Consider the following 23,012-nt stretch of genomic DNA (forward strand, 5'->3'; position numbering starts at 1 on the left):
AGCAGGGGCTGCAGCCTACGCTGTCGCCGGCGACTCACGGCAGCCCGGCTCCAGGTCGAGCTGTTGTTCACCATCTTAGCTGTGGAGGGCAGTGTCACTGGCCCTCATGTGGGATCCAAACAGGGGCCCTGCTCCTCAGAGCTGGTGTCCTAAGTCAGCTCTTAATCAATGGCCCCTGCTTCTTAATTGCTTTGTAAATCAGTTTCTTAATCCTAAACAATAGAAGTCCCATACCCCTGCTTCAGATAACTACTTGAAAGCCTGTGACTTCCTAATATCCCCCAGGCCAGTAAGCTGAATGCCAAACCCATTCTGGGCCCAGACAATTGAGGCCACCTGAGTAACAGGCTGAATGGCTACAGGCTTCATGAGAGCTAACAGATTTATTAATTAAAATATTTTTCGTCATTCAGGGAACTTGGGGATACAGATGACACCCCAACAAGATTGCCAGTCACAACCAAAGAAGCCAACATGGTCTTCCAGGCAGATCTCGAGACCCCTTCCTCTCATCTAAGATCAGCTAGGACGAGAGTTCCATGAATCCCCCAATAGGCAGGGACAGCTCTACGCCCCTGCCCAGCAGGAAGCTGATCAGAAGAAGAGACCTCCTGTCCCTCAGCTTCCCATTGAGATTTTATGGGAATCAAGTCTCTCAAGGGGAAAACAAGGCAGGCAGTTAAGAGGCAGGCATTGGGTCTCTGCATTCCTGCATGTCCTACAGGATGTGACCATCCAGGTGACTTTCCCTCTCCACTCAAAACTCCCCCTTTGTACTGTAATTACCTACCCCTGTGGGAAAACAAATGGGCACAAAATACCCAACTAGATCGGCCCAGTCATTTGCACCTGTGCATCACCTCTTCTTAATCACAGGTGCCAATCAAGTGGTCCCACGCCCTTAGGGGAACAGCCCATTCTAGAGAAGGGATAAAAACTCCAAGTCCTGGGAAGTCCACCCTGCTCTTTTTGACCGCTTCTTCCCTTTTTGAACCCCTTCCTCCCTTTTTTGAGCCTTTGCGCGTGGCCTGCTCCAAACTCTTTGGAATGTAATTTCTCTTCTAATAACGGGCCCTTGAGCCATTCTCTACTGCTCAGGCCTACTTCTACTTCTTTGAAATGTACTAACTCTTCGAATAAACTTTTTTTCAGTTACTTTATTCCGGCATCTCGTTCAATTCTTTGCTCTAGTTGCCAAGGACCTGGACTTTGCGCCGAGAAGGGCCCACTCTCCGACAACAGCACTGCAAGACCCTGAATTATGAGGTTTTCCAGTCTGGCTGCTAGGAACAGGCACCGTTCCCAACCCTGTGCAAGTTCTGAGGATTGTTCCTGCTCATATATTCAGAAGGTTCTTTCCCCAGCCTTGGGTTGTTTCTTTACACACATGCACTAATGAGTACTCAGCTGAGGACTTGAAGAGGGTCCTCTGCAGGTCTCTAAGCTTTTCTCTTTCTGCAGCTCTCTCATCTCCAATAGGCTGCATTGTAACTCTAGCCAATTTGGCTTCCCTGAACTCTCACAGCTTTGTATTCTCAACTTGGGGAGTCCACTGGGCACCATCTGGGTCCCTCTCCCTGTGCCCAGCAGTAAAGCTGGGGCAATCACAGGTCTCACCTCCTTTGTTTCTCATCTCAGAGAATACTGCCTTTGGTCATCTGAGACATCCAGCATCATCAGAACTGTTGTCTTATCGATTTTATCTTTGTTTTTTAATTTTTTCAGGCAGGAAGGTAAACACAGTCACTTTTACTCCATCTTGGCTGAAAGCAGGATTCCACATCATTCATTTGGATAAATAAATTGTGGTAAGTTTATGTGATTGAATATCATACAATCATGAAAAGGAATGCCTTAACCAGTCACAAAAGAGTACATATTGTATGATTCTATTTATTTGAAATGTCCTGAATAGGCAAATCTATACTGTCAGAAAGATTAGTGGTTGCCTAGGGCTGAGGCTATGGGGGATTTAGGGGAGGATGGGTAGAGCATGGGGTTCCTTTTTTGAATGAGGAAACAGTTCTAAAATTGTGGCAATGGTTGCACAACTCTATGAATATACCATTGAATTGTATACTTTAAATGGGTGAAAAAGAAAAGAAAGGCACTTGCACTACAGGGATTTCAAAGGCGTGCCAGAAGGAAATCTGGTGGTAAAAGAATCCTCTCAGCCAAGATAACTGTTTACATGAAGCTTAAAAAATGCAAAACAATTCTCTAGATATGTTCAGGGGCGCCTCTGGAAGTTATCTGCCTGCCTTGGCCATTCCAGATAACAATGCTCCACACACTAAAAGCTGGTTCTCTCTGGAAGAATGCAGACGAAATGAGGAGCCTGTGTTGGGGAGTGGGGTACAAAGGGCAGCGAGTTTATCGCTAATGATTTATTCCTTAGCCTGGGGCAAAATCAATCTCTATGCTTTTCTTTATGTCTAAGTGTTTTCTTACTAAGATTACTTGTCAGATAAATCCCTCAGCCTTGCCCCTGATGTCAGGTGCCCCTTCTTTTCTGGGCCTGCACAGCTCATTTGCTGCTTCCCCAGAAAAACAAAACTTTCCCATCACCCTTGCCCACGCTGTGCATCCCCCAATTTTCCAAAAGCCCCAGAAATGCCTACTGAGCTCATGAAGGCAGCTGCTTCTCTGCGCCTCAGCCCGGGGTGGCTCTGTTCTCTCTCCCTGGCCTGGTTGTCAGATTGTCACGCTGCCACGACCACGATGAGTTCCCCCATTAGCACAGCTGCCCCTGGCGCCTCCAACAAAAGATGCCAGGCTCATAATAACCCCCTCCTGCAGGCCACACAACCACCTCCTGCCGCACCAGAAGCTGGCGAAAGCACTTCATTAAACCCATTCCCTCTCAGCTCCCACTGGTGCCCATCCAGTCTCACGAAGGCCAGAGACTGGGGCAGGCCTAGCCCTGGGGTGCCAGGTGGGGAAGGGGGGAGCAGAGAGTCCAACCCAGGCAGGCTTGATGCTCTGGGGACCACCATCCTTGGACCTGGGCTCCCAGGGCTCTGCACACAAGGGGCTCTGCTTGGCTCCCAGGCCTTGGCTCCTGCCGGTTTCTATGCCTGGCACTGCTTCCCTGGCCCCAGCCTCCCACCTACTCATTCTTTTTAACTTTGAAAAACTGTGAAATGTCACCTCCATAAAAAAAAGTACCTAGAACAAATGGTCAGTGTAACGAACCATTTTAAAGGGATGCCTGGGTACCCAAGCAGTCAGGTCAAGAGACAGAACACCTCAGTGCTCTTTAAAAATAACACTTTTTAAAAAAATCATGAAACATTTTGAACATAGAGCAGAGATTAAAATAAATATCCACAGGCCCCCTCCTGAGACCAAGGCACCTCTAACAGTTTTCTTTACCTGCTTCAGATTTTTAAAAAGAGACAAAACATCACAGATGGAAGTCAAGCCCTTCAGGCACCCTCCGGACCCCCTAGAGGTAACCAGTGTCCTGGCGGGGTGTTCTCACCCCTGCAGGTCTGTGCACTTCACACAGAGCTTTGCATCCCTCAGCTCTGAGCCGCTCTGCTCTGCACTATTTCATCCCCTGCACCGCACATGGCCTTCCACGTTGTGCTTTTCCCCTTCACGTGGGTTTGAGACTTTATCAGTGTTAAAGCAGGTAGTTCTCTCCCCCAGTGAAAGCGGGTGAACCAGTATTCCGCTGCAGGAATTCACCTCCAGTTCTTTTTTTTAAGATTTTTATTGGGGAATTGGGGGGATGGGAACAATGCTGGGGAATTTGGGGAAAGGGAACAGACAAGTTGCTGTCCTTTTGTTCTTCAGTCTAGTTGTAGAGGACGTGGCTTCACTGGCCCAAGTTGGCACCATCATTGCACACTCTTCCCCGGCGAGGCAGATCAGTCGCCGGCTTCTGGAGGCCGCTCACTGCGGCTGTTAGGCGCTCATGCTGGCCACTGGCTACGCAGGGTCACTGGCCCTCATATGTAGGATCCGAACCGGGGCCCTCTGGCGTCCCAAGCCAGCTGTTAACCATCGCGCCACTCGGCCGGCCCCACCTCCAGTTCTTGATCTAGTCTGAGGACATTTAGGTTGTTTCCGATTTTGTACTTTACAAACACTGCAATGAAGGTTGTCATGTGTGCAGCTCTCAATGTCACGACCAAGACTTTCTCCAGCAGTGAAAATGCTGGGTTTATCAACACTCCCAAAGGGAGCCAAATTGTCTTCCAGGGAAAAGAGGGTCAGTTTTCATTTTCGCCCTTGCTAACAGGGTCCCATTACTTTGCCTCTAAGCTATGCTTGGTTCAAAAGTGTTGCAGGTCTGATGATGGGATCTACTCATTGTTTGGATGTCAGGATTAGAGGTCTCCTCTTCCAGGAGGCCTTCCCTGGTCCCTGCTGCCCTTCCAGGAAGAGCCAGCACCTCCTCTGTGCACCCACCATCCCCTGCATAGCAATTGTCCACTTACAGATCCCCGTGCGACCAGTTCCTTGTTTGTACCAGTTTCTCAACCTCCTGCAGAGTCCCCGACATGCAGTCAGTGCTCACTAAATGCTTACGGAGTGAATTTACAAGCACAGCCTTCATTTCAGAGTCATGACCACAAATGTATTGGAAAAGCCTGCAGCACAGGATCTGACTTTAGTAATTGCTCAAGAAACATCAGCCCAGCCAGCATAGCTGCTCCCTGGTGCTAGCAGCACAGGATACTTTTGGGGGCCTGCGGCAGGTCTGCAGATCTACCTCTGGAACATGCTGAGAAAGGTCATGAGGGTCGAGGGAGAGATTTCAGTGTGGGCTGTGGGGAGCCATGGTTACAGGTAATTCAGAGCCTTACAGACTGGCTCGGTTCATGCTTAACCTGTTTTTGCTCCTAAGGCATTGTCTCTGCCTGCACCTGGAGGGTGCTTACAAGTTGCTGAGGTATGTGGTGAGGATGGCCAGTTCCTTAGGAGACACTATAGATAGATGGTTATCTGGGTTAATGGAAGAAAGTGTCCTGGGAAGCTAATCCCCTAAGGTCCCTCTGATCTTTAAGTCTCCAGTAGATAGTTAATGATCTGCTTCTGTATGAGGTAATGCGTAGTTGTCCCTGCAGTGTTGCACGTACTCAAACTGCATATATTGGTGATGAGAAATAAACTCGGGGCTTCAGCATCACCGAAGACCGGCCGCATCAGCATTTGTGTGAGTGTCTTTTTATTCATTCCCACTCCCCCCTTCGGGTACTGATCGACTTGTGGCGGCTGGCCCGCCATAGTGGGCCATAAGATCAAACAAGAGGGGGCAGAGAAGGGGTCACGCTCCATTCATCAGTTGCTTTCTGCTGCTCCCACAACTTTCAACAGAATTTCGTGACAGTGGTAATTATTGCCTTTCATATCATTTGGGTTTAATTTGTGCCCAAAACTGAGACATTTGACATTCAAATGGGTTTTTTTCACAATTTAAAACCACATGAGACCCATTTGCCATTCCTATCAGCCTAAGACACTCATTTTCCTGCTGTCGAGCTATCAAAGCCCATGGCAAGGGAGGTCGCAAAGGACCCTGCTGCCAGGTCTGGAACCCACTCCTGACTCACAACCCAGGGCTCTTCACTCCCATCCCAGGAAAATTGTGTCTCCTTTCTACAGGATTCCTGGACACTACTAGCTTGGGCCCAGCCATGCCATATACTTATAGCATCATTAAGGCAAACATGCATGAAGACACATAAAATGTTCATGAAGTCAAAAGTAAGAATAATAATCTTAGATTTCCTGAGTACTTACTGTGTGCCGAGCCACATGAAAAATTTTCCATACATCAGAGTCATAACAACCCTATAAAGCAGGTCCTATTATGCACAAGCTACAGGTGAGGAAACTGAGGCTCAGAGAGGCTGAGTAGCAGCTGGCGATGGAAAAGGCAGCTGTAGATCCAGATTCATTTCCAGGCCTGCATCCTATAGTTTGGCCACGAGCACCGACACCTCTTGGCACATACTAGGCTGAGTATGAGTCCAGTATAAATGGGGGCATTTGATATCCAGCTATAGCAAACCTGAGCCAGGGTTTAAAAACAGTCTTTTTTTTTTTTTAACTACACCTTGTTTCCAAACAGAGCCAAGGACAATTAAGGCTAACAAGATCCATTTTTAATTCAATGCAAGCTTTTTGCCAAGTGCGTCTTATTGGCTTAATTGTTTCTGAACTCATGATTTAAAACCCAGGAAGTGGTTGGGAGAGGCCTTGCCAATACTATTGATGGCCAGTTTTAATGGGCTGTGGCTGGCTGCAGCTGCGTTGCTCTTGAACTGGGTCCCAACCCACAGCTGGGGCTGTGGGCCTCTACCACTTATCAGCTGGTGGACACTGACTACTGAGGTCTGTGGGTTTTGGTCAGCTGCTGCTGCTAATGACCCAAGGCAGGACTGGTAGTTACCCCTGCTTGTACCTACTAATTACCTTTGCCCCCTCCGGATACCAGAGCAGGATGAGGTGGGCAGAGTGAGGTCCAGGATTGTGCTGGGGGTCTAGTAAGCACTCCGAGGACACTTCCTGTTTACTCACCTGTATTCATTCATCAATATTTACCAACCACCCACAGTGTGCTGGGCTCGGTGTGAGTTTGCAGAAAGGAGGAGCCAGATTTCTACCCTATAAGAGGAAGGCTGGGGACACACCTGCCTGCTCCCTCCAAAGGTCTTCCTGTGTGGCCCTTCCCTAGCCCCTTCCCCTCTCTAGCCTCAGTTTTCCACTGTGGATCCATGGAGATCCCCACTGGAGGTCCATGATCTCCAAGGGCCCTTCCAGCTCCAAGTCAGCCTGCCTGTACCCCATCCTAGCTGTACTCTGCTGTCCCTGCCTGCCACCAGGCTCACCTTCCCTCTTCCTGGGGCATCTGAGAACAAGGATAGAGACCCATGCGCTCTCCCTGATAGCTCCTGAGCAAGCCCAGGAGACTGTGGGAGACTGTGCTCATCTCTGCAGGAAACAACATAATGGAGCCCCAAACGCAGAGCAACTGGACAAATTCCTTAACCTCTCAGGGCAGTTTGCTGATTTGTAAAATGAGAAGACTAACAGTCATTTCCTAATGGGATTGTTGTGAAGATTAATTGCTGTCAGTGATACAGGAAAAGTATCAAGTGCAGTGCTGGACCCCAAGTTTAACTGTCATGAGCTCTTAAGCCACACAGTGAGGGCTATGTCGTGCCTGTCGAGTGACAACTCCAAGTGACGCCCATCAAGCTCCTGGCACAGAGCAGGCACCTGTGCAGTGAAGGAATGCACAAAGTCAGGAACAGAGCCTGACACTGCTGCCCTACCTACAGAGCCTGTGTCTACCACCATAGGAGAAACCAACAGCAAGCTAAACTCCCCTCTCAGAAGAAAAGGAAAAACACCAAAAGGCTCTGGGCTTTGCACAGTGCTTAATGTGGGCTAAGCAGCAAATATGAGGGCCCTCAGAGTGTGTATTTCACAGCAGGGAAAGAAAGGAGAAGGGGGTCTTTTATGGCCTCTTAAGAGCCTGATTTGAGAACCTGTATTAAAGTTCCAAAGACATAAATCACTGAGGCCACAGCTGGCGAGGGTTGAATTCAATCATATGAAGAGAGATCCAGGAAGTACCCCAGTACCTCCAAAACTCACAGGTCAGGCCTAACCTGGGCTACACTGACTCAGGCCTGGCTCACAGTTTTGGAAACCTTTATTTGCTCCCGTCCCCTTCTTTGCTACCTGTTTCTGTGTTTTGTGCATCTCCCCTTCCCCGGCCCCAGGGAGATAAGAAGGTGCCTGAGAGGGTGGTCAGGACTCAGAGGAACTAAAATGAGCTCTCCAGCCTCTAGCCTCACACAGGGCAGTCTGAGGTCACCTCTGGGCACAATCAGGGTGCAGGAGAGAGCCCAAAAAGTCTCATTCAGCTTGAAGCAGGGCGAGGAGGAGGCAGTTGCATGTTGGGCTGCAGAAGTGTGAACCCCCAGCCTGCTGGAATGAGGCCGGAAGCATCAGTGGGAAGTCCTGAAGCCCACTAGCCCCTTCCACCCTGGCAAATGCTGCACACCCCTTATTTCCTGCTATTAAAACCTACAGAACACATCCCAGCTCATATCAGTTATGCACACCTTAATAAGGAGTAAATTGAGAAACGTGGCTGTAACACTGGGATGAATATCAGAGAATGGGGTTGAGATATGGACTAGCCCAGAGAGCCTCTTAAATGTTAGGGGAGCTGTCTAGATGTGTAACTTTCATGTCTCTGTGTCTCTGCAGAATGGTCCTCCAGCAATTCCTTGCATGAACATTTCCCCAGGGACTAATGACACGTGCTGGGTTAAGAACCCTGCACTGTACCTGGTACAAAGCAGGTCCTCCCAGGTGTGCGCTGGTCGGCCACCAGAGGGCGCTGCAGCCCGGCCCGGGCGGCGGCCTCCTACCTCCACTCACCAATCTGACTAGTGGTGGGCACTCTAGCAGGGGGCTTCTGCCATCGGATCCTGCCGAACACAGGCCTTGTGCCGTGACTTCGCCTTCCAGGGTGTGACCTGTTCAGAGCAGCATTTCCTGGCTTCACCTGGACTACTAGGCAAAATGCAGATTCCCAGGTTCCCAATCATGGTGCAAACTGGACCCTCCCAGGAGCTTTAAAAACACGGATGCCTGGGCCCCCTCCAGAGATCACCATTTTATTAGACCTGGGGGGCCTGGGCACCGGGTTCCAATGTACAGTCAGGGCTGAGACCTGGTTAGAACTTGGCACAACGCACATATCTTACCCGTATTGGTTGCACAATGAATTTGAGAGCCACTGCCTTAAAGGGATTTGTGGTCCTCCATCTCTGTATCCCCACCCTGTGCTCCTAGACCTCTGGGTGCCTTCACAAGCTGGCACATGGAACCACAGGGTGAAGTCACTCTGAACCTTTGGTTCTCTCACTTGCTCTTTTTGATCTCTTGGCCCTGTACCGCTTTTCATGTCAGGGAAGGATTTAACAAGCTCTCCAGCTGCGGGGTGTTCTGCTTGCTTCCAGTTTTTCCCAATTAATCCATGCAGTGGTGGGGATCCTGGACCCTGTGGGTGACAAGGGCGACTGCTGGGCATGGGGGTGGGTGCATTTTAGGTTTAAATGGAAACTGCCAAGTTGCCCTCCTGCAGTCCAGTCAGAAGGCCCAGGGATTCGAATGTGCAGCTGGCAAGCCCACCATCCTGTCATGTTTCATCCCGTTGAGGGGATGGGATCATAATGGCTGCTGTTCACTAAGCTTCTACTGTGTCCTGAACCCATGGGAGGTGCGTATAGAGGTCATCCTAGTCCACGAGCAGCAGCACTGTGATCCCCACTTTATAGAAAAGGAAATTGAAGCTCCAGGAGGTTGTCACTCACTGAGGTCATACAACTAGGGACATAGCGGATTTGAACCCAGGGCCATCTGACAGCAGAGCCCAGGCTCCGGCCCTCCCCCATTCCCCTCCCCCCCTGCTGTGTTACTCTTCTCAGCACCGAGCACAAGGCCTGGCACACATTTCAGGTGGGGTGTGTTACTCCAGCTGGCCCTCCAGTGGGGGCCAAGCTCAGTACTCTTATCGCACACCTGCTCGGCAGGTGGGGTGTTGTAGCCTGCCTGCTTCCAGACTCCCAGATCCCAGTGAAAGTGTGGCTCTGGGCCCAGCCAGGAGAGGCGTTTCCTGAGGCCGATGGGTCAGGCCTGGCATCTACCCAACTTTGGCAACAGGCCTGGAGCTGCACAGCCTCCCAGACAGTTTGGCAGCGTCCCCAACAGCTGCTTCCCCATCCCAGGCTGCTTGAGGTGGGCCCCTCAAGCCCAGCTCCTGACCTTTCCTGGCCTTGCCTGGCATACTGGGGTACCAGCATCAGTCCTTAGGGGCTCCCCAGAGCCAAGAGCTCCACAAGGTAGCAGGGATTAACGATCCCGTTTTACAGATGAGGGAACTGCAGCCATCTGAAGAAACTCACGGAGGTTCCACAGCGTGTGGGTGACAGTGGGACTCAAGCCCAAGGCTCCTGATTCCGGGTACCATGTTCTTCCCTCCCACCCTCCACTGCCTCTGGCGGATAAACTATTTATTTTCCCATTCCACACAGGAGGCAACTGGGGCTCTGGGTGCAAAGCTCTGCCTTGGAGCTGCAGGAGAATGACGAGAGGCTCTGAATGCAAACACCAACCATATTTTTGTTCTAAACCTACTCTGGACAGCCTTGGGGTATGGGGGGGTTTCTCAGGGCCTGTGCATGTTGCAGCATAGGTAGGGGACAGGAGTCCCCACACACCTCCTGTGGGCTTTCACAGACCCAGCATCCCCCAGCACAGCCCATGCCGTGCTGTCTTCCCTGCCGGACACAGTGATCCCAAGGGACAGAACCTCACTTCAGGGTGTGCACTGCTCTGTGCAGAGCCGGGATCCAACACGTGTTCCCTGAGAGGATGGTGGGTGGAGAGCAGAGGGAAACGTGTGGTCTCTCATCCCCACAGCCCCCTCCCCTGGCCAGCACCAGCCCCACCTCATCCTGCTCCTCTCCAGCTATGGAAACTTGTACCTCAGCCCAGAAAAGTGAACTTGCTGGAAGTCAGCTGCTTGGCTGCCAGGACCAGCCAATCAGGGGCTGGGGGCACCTCACCCACCTCTAAGGACAAAGGGCTGGGGGCTGGACCAGAGGGGCTCGAAGGCGGGCCCTGCCTCAAGGCCTGTGCCCCAGAGACAGAAAAAGGGAGCAGGAGGGAGAGAGGCAGAGAGGAAGAAGTAGGAAGTAGGAAGTGGAAGAGAACGGGACATTGAGGTGCTGGGAGGAAGAGCTTCATGCTTAGGGGACACTGGCCGCCGCCTTGAAGTCACTTTCCTTACTGCACAACAGGCACACTGGAGCATGGCTGTCAGCCTCAGTCCAACCACTTGGCATATTCTCACCTTTTCCCCCTACCCTGCTTCCCGCCCCTTCCCCAGGTGGGCAAGGGCTCCTGAGAAATAAGTTCCAGAACTCAGATACAGACTCCTCTGCGGCATAAATAGTAATGAGATGTGGAGTTAAATCTAGCATCACCTTGCCTTGTCCCCATTTTATAGATGAGGAAACTGAGGCTTAAAATGATTAAGTGCCATGCCTATGTCTCTTGGCCACTCTGCAATTTGAATCCAGATCTGCCTGAAGCCTGAGATGTATTAACTTTTTCTTCCCTGTCCTCCATTCCAGTCTGCACCAGCCTCTCGGCCTTCACTCATGCTGGCCAGGCCTTCACCTCTCTGCTCTTCTAGACTGGTGCCTCACTCTCCTGAGACAGACTGTCTGCAGTTGGTCCTACCTCCTGCCATCTCCCCACAGACATCTGGGGCTCTGTAAGCCACCCAGAAAAACCTTCTGCTTTAGGCCCAGGGCCCCAGAACCAGAGGAAACCCATAAATACAAACACATTTGCATGAAAACACAGGGGTCTGTGTCTGCAGCTGACAGCTCAGTTAGCGTCCAGGACACAGCTGCCAAAAGTGGGGGCAGCAGCCACCAGCTTCCTGGGACAAACACGGTCCCGACAGCCAAGTCAGTACCATTTGGTGTTTATTTAGACACACAAATAAAAGAACCTGGTGGTTCAAACAGCTTATGTTCTTTTTTTTTTTTTTTTGGATATATAATTTTTGTAAAAGATCAACACATTACCAGTCCTCCATGTTTTTTCTCTAATGAGCAATATATACAGCCTATTATATATATATATATATGTGTGTGTATGTATACATATATATGCATATATATATATTTTTTCAATAGATAACTACATTCAAGTAATGACACACAGGATTTACAGTTTCCCTCTGGGGACAGAGGGAAAGCAAATTCACACTCAGTTCACAGAGGAAGTACCATTAAGAGACCAGCCAGACAGGAGCCAAGGCCCCTCCTGTGGATGGGGGTGGGACAGCAGCAGAAATCACGACAGTTACACTGTTGCTTATTGTGGGGGGTGGGCAGGTGACGATGCAAAGGGCCAAGCCTGCTCTGCTTGGGCTGGGGGCAGACAGGCCATGTTCCTTGGCTGGGATGAGTTGGGGGGCATACCTGGGAACCTCATTTATCCAGGAGCCTCTCAAATTTGGGATTCATGAAGGAGAAGCCAGCAAATGCTGTTTGGTCCATGGAGTCAATGAGGTTCTTGTCACTGTAGGAGAGGCGTGCCTTCTCATTCAGGAACTCCTGGTCAAAGTTGCTGTAGTCTCCAGGGGACTTCTGCAGGCAGAGGACAGGGGGAGATGAGCGGGACCCAAGAGGCGGCCTTCCAAAAGTTTCCAAACACCTTGGGACTGCTTTTGGGCTGGGCTGGACCAGAGCTGTCCTTATTAAGAACAGAAAAGGGAGTCTCTCCCAACAGCCTGAGAGAAGCCCAGCAGGAAGGCAGATGCTGTTTCCCTAAGGGGGATGAAAGAAGCCAGCAGGGCGCTCTGGGCCTGCTTAAGGAGAGGTGGGCAGGTCCTGAGCAGGGTTCTGGCAAACTACAGCCGGAGGGCCAAACCCCACCACTGCTTGTTTGTTTTTGTAAGTCCCACAATCTAAGAATGGCTCTTACATTTTTTTTTTTTTTTTTTTTTTTAGCTGAGCCATCCTGCCACCTGTGGCAGCTCAGCTTGGGCAAGGACTTGAACCGCTGTTGCTCAGAGCTCACACTCTTGAGCGAGCTCTTAACCAACTGAGCCCCTCGGCCGGCCCGGCTTTTACATTTTTAAATGTTTAAGAAAAAAAATCAAAAGAAGACTATTTCATGACATGCAAATTAAATGAAATTCACATTTCAGTGTCCATAAATAAAGTTTTATTAGTACACGACCACACCATTCATCAACATGTTATTTTATGGCTGCTTTAAGACCGGCTGGCCTTCAAAACCTAAACTATTTACTATCGGTTGTTCACTGGAAAAATTTGCCAACTCTGCTTCTGAAGATGTAGTGAAATGGTAACAAAGATCTCAAGCTGGTGGCCCTCTGGCCAAATTGAGCTGGCCAGGACAATCATTTTGACTAGCGGTGGTTTTAATGGCATTTGAATCAATATTTTTAAATCAGGCAATTTGACATAAAACCCCTGATTTCTGGCTTCTTTTGAAAAGGGGCAGAACAGAGCAGCCTTGGGCCCATTTCCTGGCAAGTCCTCTCCTGGTGCTGAAGCCCCTTGGGTCACTCATCACAGGCCCCACCACTTCCCACTAACATGGGCTGTCAATCAGCATGCCCACCTTGTGTTTCTTAGTGCAGAGAAACCAATCTATCCCTCTTTCTATCATAAGCAAAATACAGAGAGCAGGCTATATAATTTCCCTGCATTGGCCTGGCCTGGAAGTGATGTGCACAGCCCAGGAGGCATTGAGTTTAAGGCCCCTGGAGCAGGGGAAGTGCTCGGAAACCTCCGGGCATAATCGTCACATAGGCTGCCCAGTGTCCTGTGGAAGGAGGGGAAACAGAGGAGAGATAGGGAGTGAGAGGAACTGTGATCAGAGAAGGGCCACAGAGTCCAAACTCTGAGGGGTTTGGGGCACTCCAAATTTTGGCCTCAATCTACCTCTGCTCTCCTGCTGGCTCCTTGGTGGCCTCTGTGGCCTCTGGGCCTTTGTGTGAACCATCCCTCCTCTACCTGGACCGCCTCCTAGCTGCCCAGTCCTGCCCACGTGCCACTTCCTCCCAGACCCACCCGGTTCTATGCATTCTGGGCTCCTGCTGACAGACCTGCCCAATGACAACTGATCGTGTGTGGTCTTGTGACATCTCTCATGCTGTTGTGTTATATCATGAATGATCATCTGTTTTCAAGTTTCTTATCTCTCCAGGGCTCCTCCAACTCTGGGACTGGGCTTCCCACTTTGCTGAGCAGCTCAGCACAGTGCTCTGCACCCAACAGGCACTCAGCATTTCCAATATTTATTGGAAAATGGATCGGATGGATGGAGGGAGGAAACGAGGCTTTAACTCTGATTCCCAAAGCATAGTCCCCTGCATACAGTGGACGCTAAAGAACATATGTTAAAGGATGGTTAGATCTACAGTTCCCAGTGTTTGGTGAATGACTGAGTGAGGAGAGAGAGGGTAAGAATATCAGACTAGAGGCTGTGACTGAATGTGCCAGAGAGGTCGGGGAAGCAAGTTTGCTAGAAGAAAGGAGAGGGAGAAAGCCTGTAAACAATGTGCAAAAGAGGCAGGGGAAGGGGGTGCCCACCCCAGAAGGCAGCAGGGGCAGCATCAAGTGGGTGGCCTGCTGGAGTTGGATCACATACCACTTTGGGCTTGAAGGGTGGCTCCACCTGACGTTTCTCCAGCAGCGTCCAATTGATGGTCTTGAAGAAGGGGTGGATTTTGATATTCCCAGTCACTCCCAGCCTCTTGGTTGGATCTCTTTCAAGCAGCTGCAACCCAGCAGGGGCCCCAGTTAGCACCCGAGGGCTGTAGGAAATTGGAGCCTCAGCAAACCCCCAAGCAGATCCAAGGTGCCCAGGCAGACCTGGCCCAGCCCAGTAGTATAGCTCAGGGCCTCTGGGCTGAGGGGATGGATCTTCTCGGGCCTGCTGTGCTCCCAGGTCCCCCAGAGACAACAGGCTGTGGGCGGGGGCTGCATGGACTCATGAGTAAAAGCAGTGGCTGTTTATTGAGGGTTCGCCTTCTGCCTGGCACAGACCTGAGCTACGTTTATGTTTTCTTCTCAACAACTTTTGTGAGGCAGGTTCTTTCATAGCCTCCATTTTGCAGATAAGTAGACAGACTCAGTGTTTAGCCTCAGGTCTGTCTGTCTCCTGACCTAAGCTTGTAACCACATGCCAGGCCAATTTGGTGCAGGCTACACAGACAGGAGCTCCTGGGAACGTGACGAGGGAACAATACCCCCAATGTATTAGGACGGGAGCATCAGTGAGGCTGCCATTCCAGACAGGGGAGGCTTCTGGCATTCCTGCGACCCCACATTTACCAGTCCCTGCCCCAGACAGCCTAACCCAGGCCCTCCCACCTTCTCCAGGATATCCTTGGACTCCTTGGTGATCCAACGAGGGTAATGCGGTGTGTCCACACGGATGGACTCGAAGAGTTCATCCTCATCGTCACCATGGAAGGGGGACTGACCAATGAGCATCTCGTAGAGAAGGACTCCAAAGGACCACCAGTCCACAGAGAACGAGTACTTCTGGCCCTGCAGGATCTGAGGCAGGAGAAGGGGTGCTGGAGCTGAGAAGGCCCAGAGCACGAGCCCTGGCCAGGCCTCCTCACCCTCCTGGCTTTGGCGTGGACATCACTGTTTTGGGGAAGCCTTCCTGGCTCCACCTCATTGACTAGGCTGGTGGCTGGGAGGCTGACTGCTTACCTCGGGGGCGATATAGTCAGGGGTGCCACAGAAGGTGCTGGCCTGTTTCTCCGCAACGATGTTCTCCTTGCACATCCCAAAGTCAGCAATCTTAATGTGGCCATCCCGGTCCAGCATCACATTGTCCAGCTTGAGGTCCCTGATGGGGAAGGACAGGAGTGGGTCATGAGGAGCCAATTCTCCTCCTGTCCCCCCGTCCCCATGTTCTCCTTTTCAGCTCCGTAGGCCTAGGACTCTCCCCAAGGGGACAAGGGCATGAGGAAGAGGAAAGGAAGCAATAGGGAAAGAGGTACTAAAACAGGTGCTTCCTGCAAGCCGCCTACCAGGTTCTACACACTGGACACATGCCATCCTACTTTCTGAAGCCCAAAACGAGGCTCAGAGAGGTGATGTCACTTGCCCAGGGTCACCTAGGTGGTCAGCAATGGAAGTAGCCCTGAGCTCTGGTTTGTCTGACTCCACAAGGGCAAGGACCATGTCTATTTTTACGTGGTTGGTTATTTGAATGGATAATTTATGCTCATGATAACAAGCAATGGGAAAGGACAAACAACACAAATGAAGTCCACCTTCCACTAACCTCGATCGCGAGGCCCTACCTAGAGTGATTCTAGGTACAGATAAGCACATTACACTATGTATCTTACCCTCACCTTTCAAAATCTGAACCCTAATATTCAATACACACCGTCCCACAGATTGGTTTTCCACTTAACGACATATCTTGACATCATCCCACATCAGGACACAGAACGTGGCTTCAGCCTTTTTGATGGGTGCATACTAATCTACTGTAGCATGGGGCCGTCATTTATTGGGTGAGAGTTTAGGGAACCAGTCCCTATTGGTGGAAGCTTAGATTGCTCAGATGGGGCTTCAGAGCAAGACTGATTGCTCTGAGGAAGGGAGACACTGAACCAGTCAGTGCCGCTCTCCAGCCAATGTCACCAAGTATGGGCAGTGAGTTCCCAGTCCCTGGATCCGTGCCAGCCTCAGCTAAGGGGCCACAAGGAATTCTAGCAATGAAGTAGGAGGTTTAGGCAAATACCCAACCAAAGACTGATTCCAAGTGGAGATGGGGCCATAGTTGTGCCAGGCCCCACTCAGAGCATTTCAGAGGATATGACATGGTGGGAGCTTCTCCTCCTAAAAGCTCCCCTAAACCCCAAGCCCCCATCCCTGTACCTGTAAATGATCCCTTTGCTGTGTAGAAACTGTAGTCCACAGACTATCTCAGCTGCATAAAACCTGGATATGAGAGAGAGAGAGAGAGAGAGAGAGAGAGAGAGAGAGAAAAAAATTCTGGAATTTCTGCCAACCAGCCCTTGCTTCTCCCTGGTCCCTCATCCCTACCCCCCGGGGCAGGAAATGCTGCAAATAACTCCATGGACAACCTGGGCCTGATCAAGCACATCTTTTATCAGGCAAGTAGGGGCTGGCAGCCAGGGCAGAAAAGAAAATTAGGAAGGAAAAGCTCCAAATAAGACAATTTGGTCATAAGAGTGTATGCATTTGTATATATTGGTACACATATGTACGCAGACACAGAGTTTGGGGTGGGGGTGCATGCTAGTCTGGGGGTGACACTTCAGGGTTCCTGTGTGCTGCAGGATCACCATCTGTGAGGCTGCGCTGGCTGAGACCCAAGGAGGGAACAGGAGGGAGGCATGTCCGTGCTGTGCTCCCAGCCAGAGCTCACCCACTGCCCAGGTTCTCCATACAGTGGGGGCGGCCCCAGCTACCCCAAATCTCTCCAACCCCAGCTCTACCCCAGGCTGGCTTCTCAAGGGAGCAGGAAGGAGGAATAGCGGGCAGCCCGGCAGTGGGCTCTTCCCCCCACAGGGCCCTCACATACGTGGCACGGTACAGCTCGAAGCGGCCTTTGTCCTGGATGTGATACATCAGGTCCCCCCCATTGAGGAACTCCATCACGAAGAACAGGTGATCCTGGGGTGGGGCGGGTGGTAAGCAGAGGCACAGAAATAGAAGGGGGGCTCCCTTGCTGAGGGTCACCAAAATGAGGGACAACTCTGCCCTGGGGGATGTGAGGAGAGGAGACAGGGCCCTGCCCTTGGGAGTCGGAGGATGGGGACACAGCACTGCCTTAAGTGGTCCGGGTAGGAGACATGGCCCTGCCATGGCGGGGGGTGAGGGGGGCTGCAGCCCCAGGGGCAATGACAGTGGGAGGGTCAAGCACCTTGGTCTGGAAGGTGGAGAAGAGGTGGGTGAGAAAGGGATTCTCCCAGGCGAGCGCCAGCACCCGCTTCTCCACCATCGTGCACTCCACGTCGTCGTCAATCAGAACTACGTCCTTCTTGAGGGCTTTGACAGCGAAGAACTCCTTTTTGCCCTTCAGCTCTGCAAGCAGCACCTGAAAGGTGGGCAGGGATGCTGAGCAGGAGAGGCTGGGGCCAAAGGCCAGGGCACCACAGCCGCACCCAACCAGGAAGAAGTCAGGTAGGGTGAGGAGCAGGTGCCTCTGGGCTGCTTGGGCTGCCCCAGAGCTAGGTGGCCCCTTACCTTCCCGAAGCTGCCTTTGCCCAGGACCTTGTGGAAGACGAAGTTCTCAATGTTGCACCTGGTGCTGCCCTCCCAGATCTTGCCATAGGTCCCATTGTCTGCTAGAGAGATGGCACTTCAGACTCAGGTCTCCGGCCGCCAAGTCTCCTCCCCTGGGGCCCAGGAGTAGGCTGGGGTAAGGGGCTTCAGAGAGGAAGGGGCCGGCTCCTTCCCCAAGGTGGTGCCTCCTCTCAGGTATCACGGTAGCTGAGGAAGGACAGACTCCGTCCTGGGCCCTAGTGGGGAATGGGGGCTTTCCTGGGGGAAATGGGCCAAGCTTTACCTGGGGCATCATCTCCAGGGACTCCTGGCTTCTTCTCAAAATTCTGGTAGATCCCAACAGACTCTGCAGACTCTGTCTCTGACTTCCGACTGGATCTCTGGAGGAGGGTGTAGGGGTTGGGGGGACGGTCGGTCATACCATGGTTGGAACTCCCAGCCCAGAGGGATGACCCCAACCATCCATAACTCCACCATAGATACCAATGGGGGACAGCAGGGGCAGAGCCCGGGATCCCTCCCTGAACCGCCCCACACCCCCCAACTCTTCCATTAGCACAGGGATGCTTCTGTGGTCTGGAAGACAGTGATTACAAACAAAAGTTTTGTAAATTGGATACCACCTTCCCAACCACTTACTCAATAGATTTTTATTTATGTTGCCTTCACTTGTGACCGAGTCTAGAATTTTGCCTTAAAGTTTTGTGGCATCCTTCGTGTGCCACCCACACCCACCACATACACAAAACACACACACAAAGGCTTTTAGTTCCCAGTGTTCCAACCTCGGGGCCCCCAGGCTCAACCCTCAAGTAAAGAGCTGCTTGTAATAATTAATTTCTCATGAGAAGAAGCCCAGCACCCTCTGCTGCCTAATTCTTGAACTAGATCTTCCAGAAGTAGAATCTTGGATATAAAGCCTCCCACTATGGTTCCCCAGGAGTGGGTGTGAGCCCTGACTACCCCCCGGCCCTGCCACCCTCTGTCTGGGGTTCCCACGGTGCTGCCCACCTGGCTGACTTGGTTCAACGCCTCGGCCAAGAGCTTCTGGTTGATGCCGCAGAGGTTGGCAACCTTCTTCTGGCACTTATGGTGCACGTTCATGCCACAGTCTGGGGTAAGGGAGAAGCAGGGCTATCAGAGCCCCTGACCAGCAAGGCAGCCAACAGGCTGCGGGAGAACTATGCCCCTTGCCCTGGGCCCAGCTGAGGTCAGGAACAGGCGGGCGAGAGAGCTGGAGAAAGGAGGGCTTTGGTGGGAGTCTGCTGGATTTCCTGTCTTTAGGAAAAAATGTATCTGAAGCCATCACGAGCACTTCGAAGCTTTCATTATTTAAAGGAGAAAAAGAGAAAGCAAAAAATGTGGGATCTAATTCGGAACTCCTCAGAGAACGTGAGGGACAACGCAGACAAAGCCCTTTTCCTCTGGGGTCTCTTGTTTCTCCTCTATTAGTGAAGCTGGGGCAGGAGAGGGGGTCTGTGAGGTGTGTCTGGAGAGCACCTGCTCATGTGTGGCCGTGGCTTTCTGGATCCTACTCTACGCTGACCCTATCTTACACTTGAGGATGTGGAGACTGTCCAGTGATCACACAGCAGGTAAATGGCAAAGCCAGTTGGGCCAGTAGGGAGGGGTCACCAAGGCCTCCCCATGTGAAATCCACCAGCGAGGGGGCAAAGGCAGCATCAGTTTGTGAGGCCTGGGTGGGTAGGCACCGCTGGGACCCCACTCCCCCCTCCCATCTATGTCCCAGCCCACAGAGGTAGGTAACACGCACCTTCACACTTTAATCCCTGCTTCACCAGACCCCAGAGCAGGCTGCCACAGTGGTCACAGAAGGTGGGGCTCATGTAGTTGTAAACCTTGAACCGGTGCGGCATGTCTATGTTGAAACGTTCTTTCTGGAACTGGGGTGGGGGTGGTCACAGGTTAAGAGTCACATATCAGCTCTAGCCCCTTCCTTAACCCCTAGCTCTCCCCCAAACCCCATGCGGGACAAGATGTGAACAGGAATCCACTGGGGACTGGGAAATCCAGAGGTCCAAGGAAGGACCAGAAACATGCGGAAGCGGGAAGGAGAGCCCAGACCCCTCCCAACTGGCGAAGCCCCCCACATCCTCCGGCCCTGCCCTGGCCCCAGCCTCACTAAGGTATCCCGGCTGTTGGTCGCAGTGCCGGTGCACCGGCCGATGATCTTGTCGATGCATTTCTTGTGGATGGCAGCGTTGCATTCTTGAGGAGGCGCAGGCCCAGGAGGGGGATGGGAGAGCAGAGTCCGTGAGCTGGCCTAGTCCAGCCCTCTACACAAAGCCACCATTCTCCCAACTGCCCACACCCTCACCCCACAGAGGCCTTGGGCCCAAAGCTTGAGTTTTCTCTCCTCTGGCCAGCCTTTAAAGGAGGGGCCTAAAAGGACGGGGCAGAGAGGACAGGCCAATCTGGTGGATCTGCAATTAAGAAAGGCTCAAGGGGTCCTGGGGCAGGGAGGGGGACAGAAGTGAGGGGCGTGGGGTACTGCAGCGAGAAATGGAGGCAGGGGAGCCCCTCTTCTACACCCCAGGACAGCAAACAGCTCCTAAGCTCTCTCTCCCACACATGCACACACTGATACACCCTAACTCAAAGACACCTGGACATACATACACAGCATGTGTAATAATGACAAGGTTTCTTACATGGAATGTTTACCATGTGCCAGACACACCTAAAAACAGCACATATATTTTATTCCATTTGATCTCCACAATGACTCTATTATCCCTATTTTAGATGAGGAAACTGAGGCACAGAGAGATTAAGTAACTTTGCCTAAGGTCCTACAGCTAGGAAGTGGTAGAACTGGGATTCAAACCCAGGCATCTGGCTTTAGAGCCTATGCCCACATCGCCTGGTGTGTGTACCCTATGGAGACAGATGTGCTCATATATGTGCACCCAGATGCACACATATCTAACAGAAGCACACAAGCAGCCAGGGGTGTGCCAGTCAAGATGTGACAGCCTCTCTGGGGGAAAAGAGCCCTGATGTGCAGCACTGGCTGATTTCTGGGTAAATACTCCACTGTGGCCTATCGTAGGCTACCAATGTGATGTCACTGAATGCAAGAGTTGGGAAGAGATACGCAGACCTGGCTGGCTTTCGTGAGCCAGAGAAAGCCAGCTATAGCACTCTCTGAAGGCAGCTATCATACACACACATGCACTCTGACGTGGAAAATCCCACGTGCACACACTCAAGCTCACAGTCTTTGTCCAGACATGCGGTCCCAACACAGGGACTCAGGCTGTACTATGAACACACGCAGGGACTGGCAGGCACACATGCACACACGTGTGCGTACAAACTGGACTGTAGAGATACTTACGCCTGCATTTGTAACCTTGCTTGTTGAGACCCCTGAAAGGCAAATCCCCAGGTCGGTGAGTACAGGGAAGCACTGGGTATGGCCCTCCCTACCCCCACCCCACCCCCGGTGGGCACAGTCAGGTCTTACCAAACAAAATCTTTGCACACAGAACAGAAAGTGGGCTGCCTAAAGAAGGTGGCGATAAACTCGTGGTTCTTGATGTAGTGAATTTTGGCCTGTTTGATGGCTCCACGGCGGATCATTGTTGGGAACTTCATCTCATCTTCACCCCGAAGAGACTGCTTACAATCTGGGGACCATGGAGTGGTAAGGTCACCTGCAGCCACATGAGGGGTAACACTGCTGCAGTCCCTCCCAGGGTGGCCCTGAACAGATCGCTGATGGGGGCTGCTTTTCTAAACCTCCATCCTGGCTCTGGTCTCTGAACCTACGTCCCCACCCCAATTAGGGAGGGCCTTACCTCCGTCTTCTAAGAAATACTGTACAGACATCAACACCTTGGCCTGGGGTTGGAGGTCCAGCTGCAGGGGTGAGGATGGAGGGAGTCAATGAGGGCGGGCCCAGGCCAAGCCAGGCTCAGAACCCGCCCCCATGATTGGTCCCCCAAGGCCAAGGGAGTCCTGGCAACCTAGCCGGGCACCTGTCTGCCTGGTGTGGAAAGGCCATGGCCCCGCCCTGAGCCCCGCCCCCCACCTCCCACTTAGGGGTATTATTACATTTGGGGAAGTGAAAGGCTCCAGCCCACACCCAGCCTGGCCCTAAGGCCTGGGAGCACAGTGGGAAGGGAAACTCCCCACCCTCCACCATGTTGCCTGCCCCCTTAACCAGGATCTTAGAATGGAGGCCCCCTGCCCCCCTGAATATGTAGACACGGACACACATATACTCATTCATGCTGGTTCTCTGTCTGTGTCAAGCATTCGGCATGTCCAGTCTCTTCACACAGACTGGCTGATTCTGAGGGCAGGAACCTCACTTTCCCCAGACCCCAGGCTTGGTGACTAACAATGTCCCTTGAGGTAGTGGACAGAGAGCTCAGTAATTGTCTCTGCCTGACTGGCGGAGGGTTGGTGCAGCCCTCGGTCAACTCTCTTAGCTCAACCCCTTCAGCCCTCACTGGAGGATGACCAGAGTCCCCGATGGTCACATGGTCTTTTCCAGTGGGGATATCTTAGCTGTAGGAGTGGGGCGGGGGATGCTCTGCCAGCGCTGGCATCCTGTGGCCACAAGGGCCACATGGCCACGTGCGTGTGCAGAGTCCCGGTTTGGCCGATGAGTGGTGGGCCATCAGCCTTCCCTTCCCCCACCTCCTTGATGTTGGAGATCAGAACTATTGTTTCCAATGCCTGCCTGGGCCTAGAAGATCTGCAAAGATTCCAAACAGAACTGGGAACAATGGCTGACTCTGAGAAAGGGGCCTGGTGCCAGGGGTTAGGGCGGGACACACCTACATACAGTTTGAAATGTTTTACTACGAGTACATCTTGCCTTTACAAAATTATAAGGGAAAAATGTAGTCACAGTAAGGATGTCTTTCTTTAGCATCTATCCTGTGCCCAGTTCTACAATTAGCCCTTTACATCTAGCTGCCCATTTCATCTGAACAACTGACCTGAGGTAGGGTCTTTTAGCAGCTTCTCTTTTCTACAGATTTGAAAACAGGCTCAGAGAAGTCCCGGATTTGATAAATCGCAGAGCTGGGATTCGAACTCAGGGTATGTCAGCTGCAAAGCTGCACTCAGCCATGCTCACTCAACACACATGTGAGCGCGCGC

At 51.9% G+C, this 23,012-nt stretch overlaps 1 protein-coding gene across 7 annotated transcripts in view; it reads right to left on the minus strand.

Annotated features, from left to right (window-relative positions):
• Positions 1–7,290: 7,290 nt before the first annotated feature.
• The window catches only part of PRKCD (protein kinase C delta), a 34,068-nt gene continuing 18,346 nt past the window's right edge, over positions 7,291–23,012 (minus strand). For 3 of the 7 annotated variants that reach the window (XM_019667426.1, XM_019667419.1, XM_019667425.1), the window contains 15 exons: positions 21,698–21,758; positions 21,364–21,553; positions 21,235–21,266; positions 20,017–20,102; positions 19,648–19,777; positions 18,885–18,985; positions 18,157–18,253; positions 17,835–17,935; positions 17,512–17,685; positions 17,170–17,261; positions 16,500–16,562; positions 15,315–15,453; positions 14,964–15,152; positions 14,239–14,367; positions 11,518–12,203 (listed from right to left, as the gene is read on the minus strand). In XM_019667426.1, coding sequence (XP_019522971.1) covers positions 12,045–12,203; positions 14,239–14,367; positions 14,964–15,152; positions 15,315–15,453; positions 16,500–16,562; positions 17,170–17,261; positions 17,512–17,685; positions 17,835–17,935; positions 18,157–18,253; positions 18,885–18,985; positions 19,648–19,777; positions 20,017–20,102; positions 21,235–21,266; positions 21,364–21,553; positions 21,698–21,758 — 1,743 coding nt within the window. In that variant the 3' untranslated portion in view covers positions 11,518–12,044. Of the gene's footprint in view, positions 9,038–11,517; positions 12,204–14,238; positions 14,368–14,963; positions 15,153–15,314; positions 15,454–16,499; positions 16,563–17,169; positions 17,262–17,511; positions 17,686–17,834; positions 17,936–18,156; positions 18,254–18,884; positions 18,986–19,647; positions 19,778–20,016; positions 20,103–21,234; positions 21,267–21,363; positions 21,554–21,697; positions 21,759–23,012 lie in introns of those variants that run through there. The other 4 variants (XM_019667420.1, XM_019667422.1, XM_019667424.1 and 1 more) reach the window with 4 other exon arrangements.

Source organism: Hipposideros armiger, unplaced genomic scaffold (assembly GCF_001890085.2).
Source record: "Hipposideros armiger isolate ML-2016 unplaced genomic scaffold, ASM189008v1 scaffold_496, whole genome shotgun sequence".
In the NCBI taxonomy this organism is placed as follows: domain Eukaryota; kingdom Metazoa; phylum Chordata; class Mammalia; order Chiroptera; family Hipposideridae; genus Hipposideros; species Hipposideros armiger.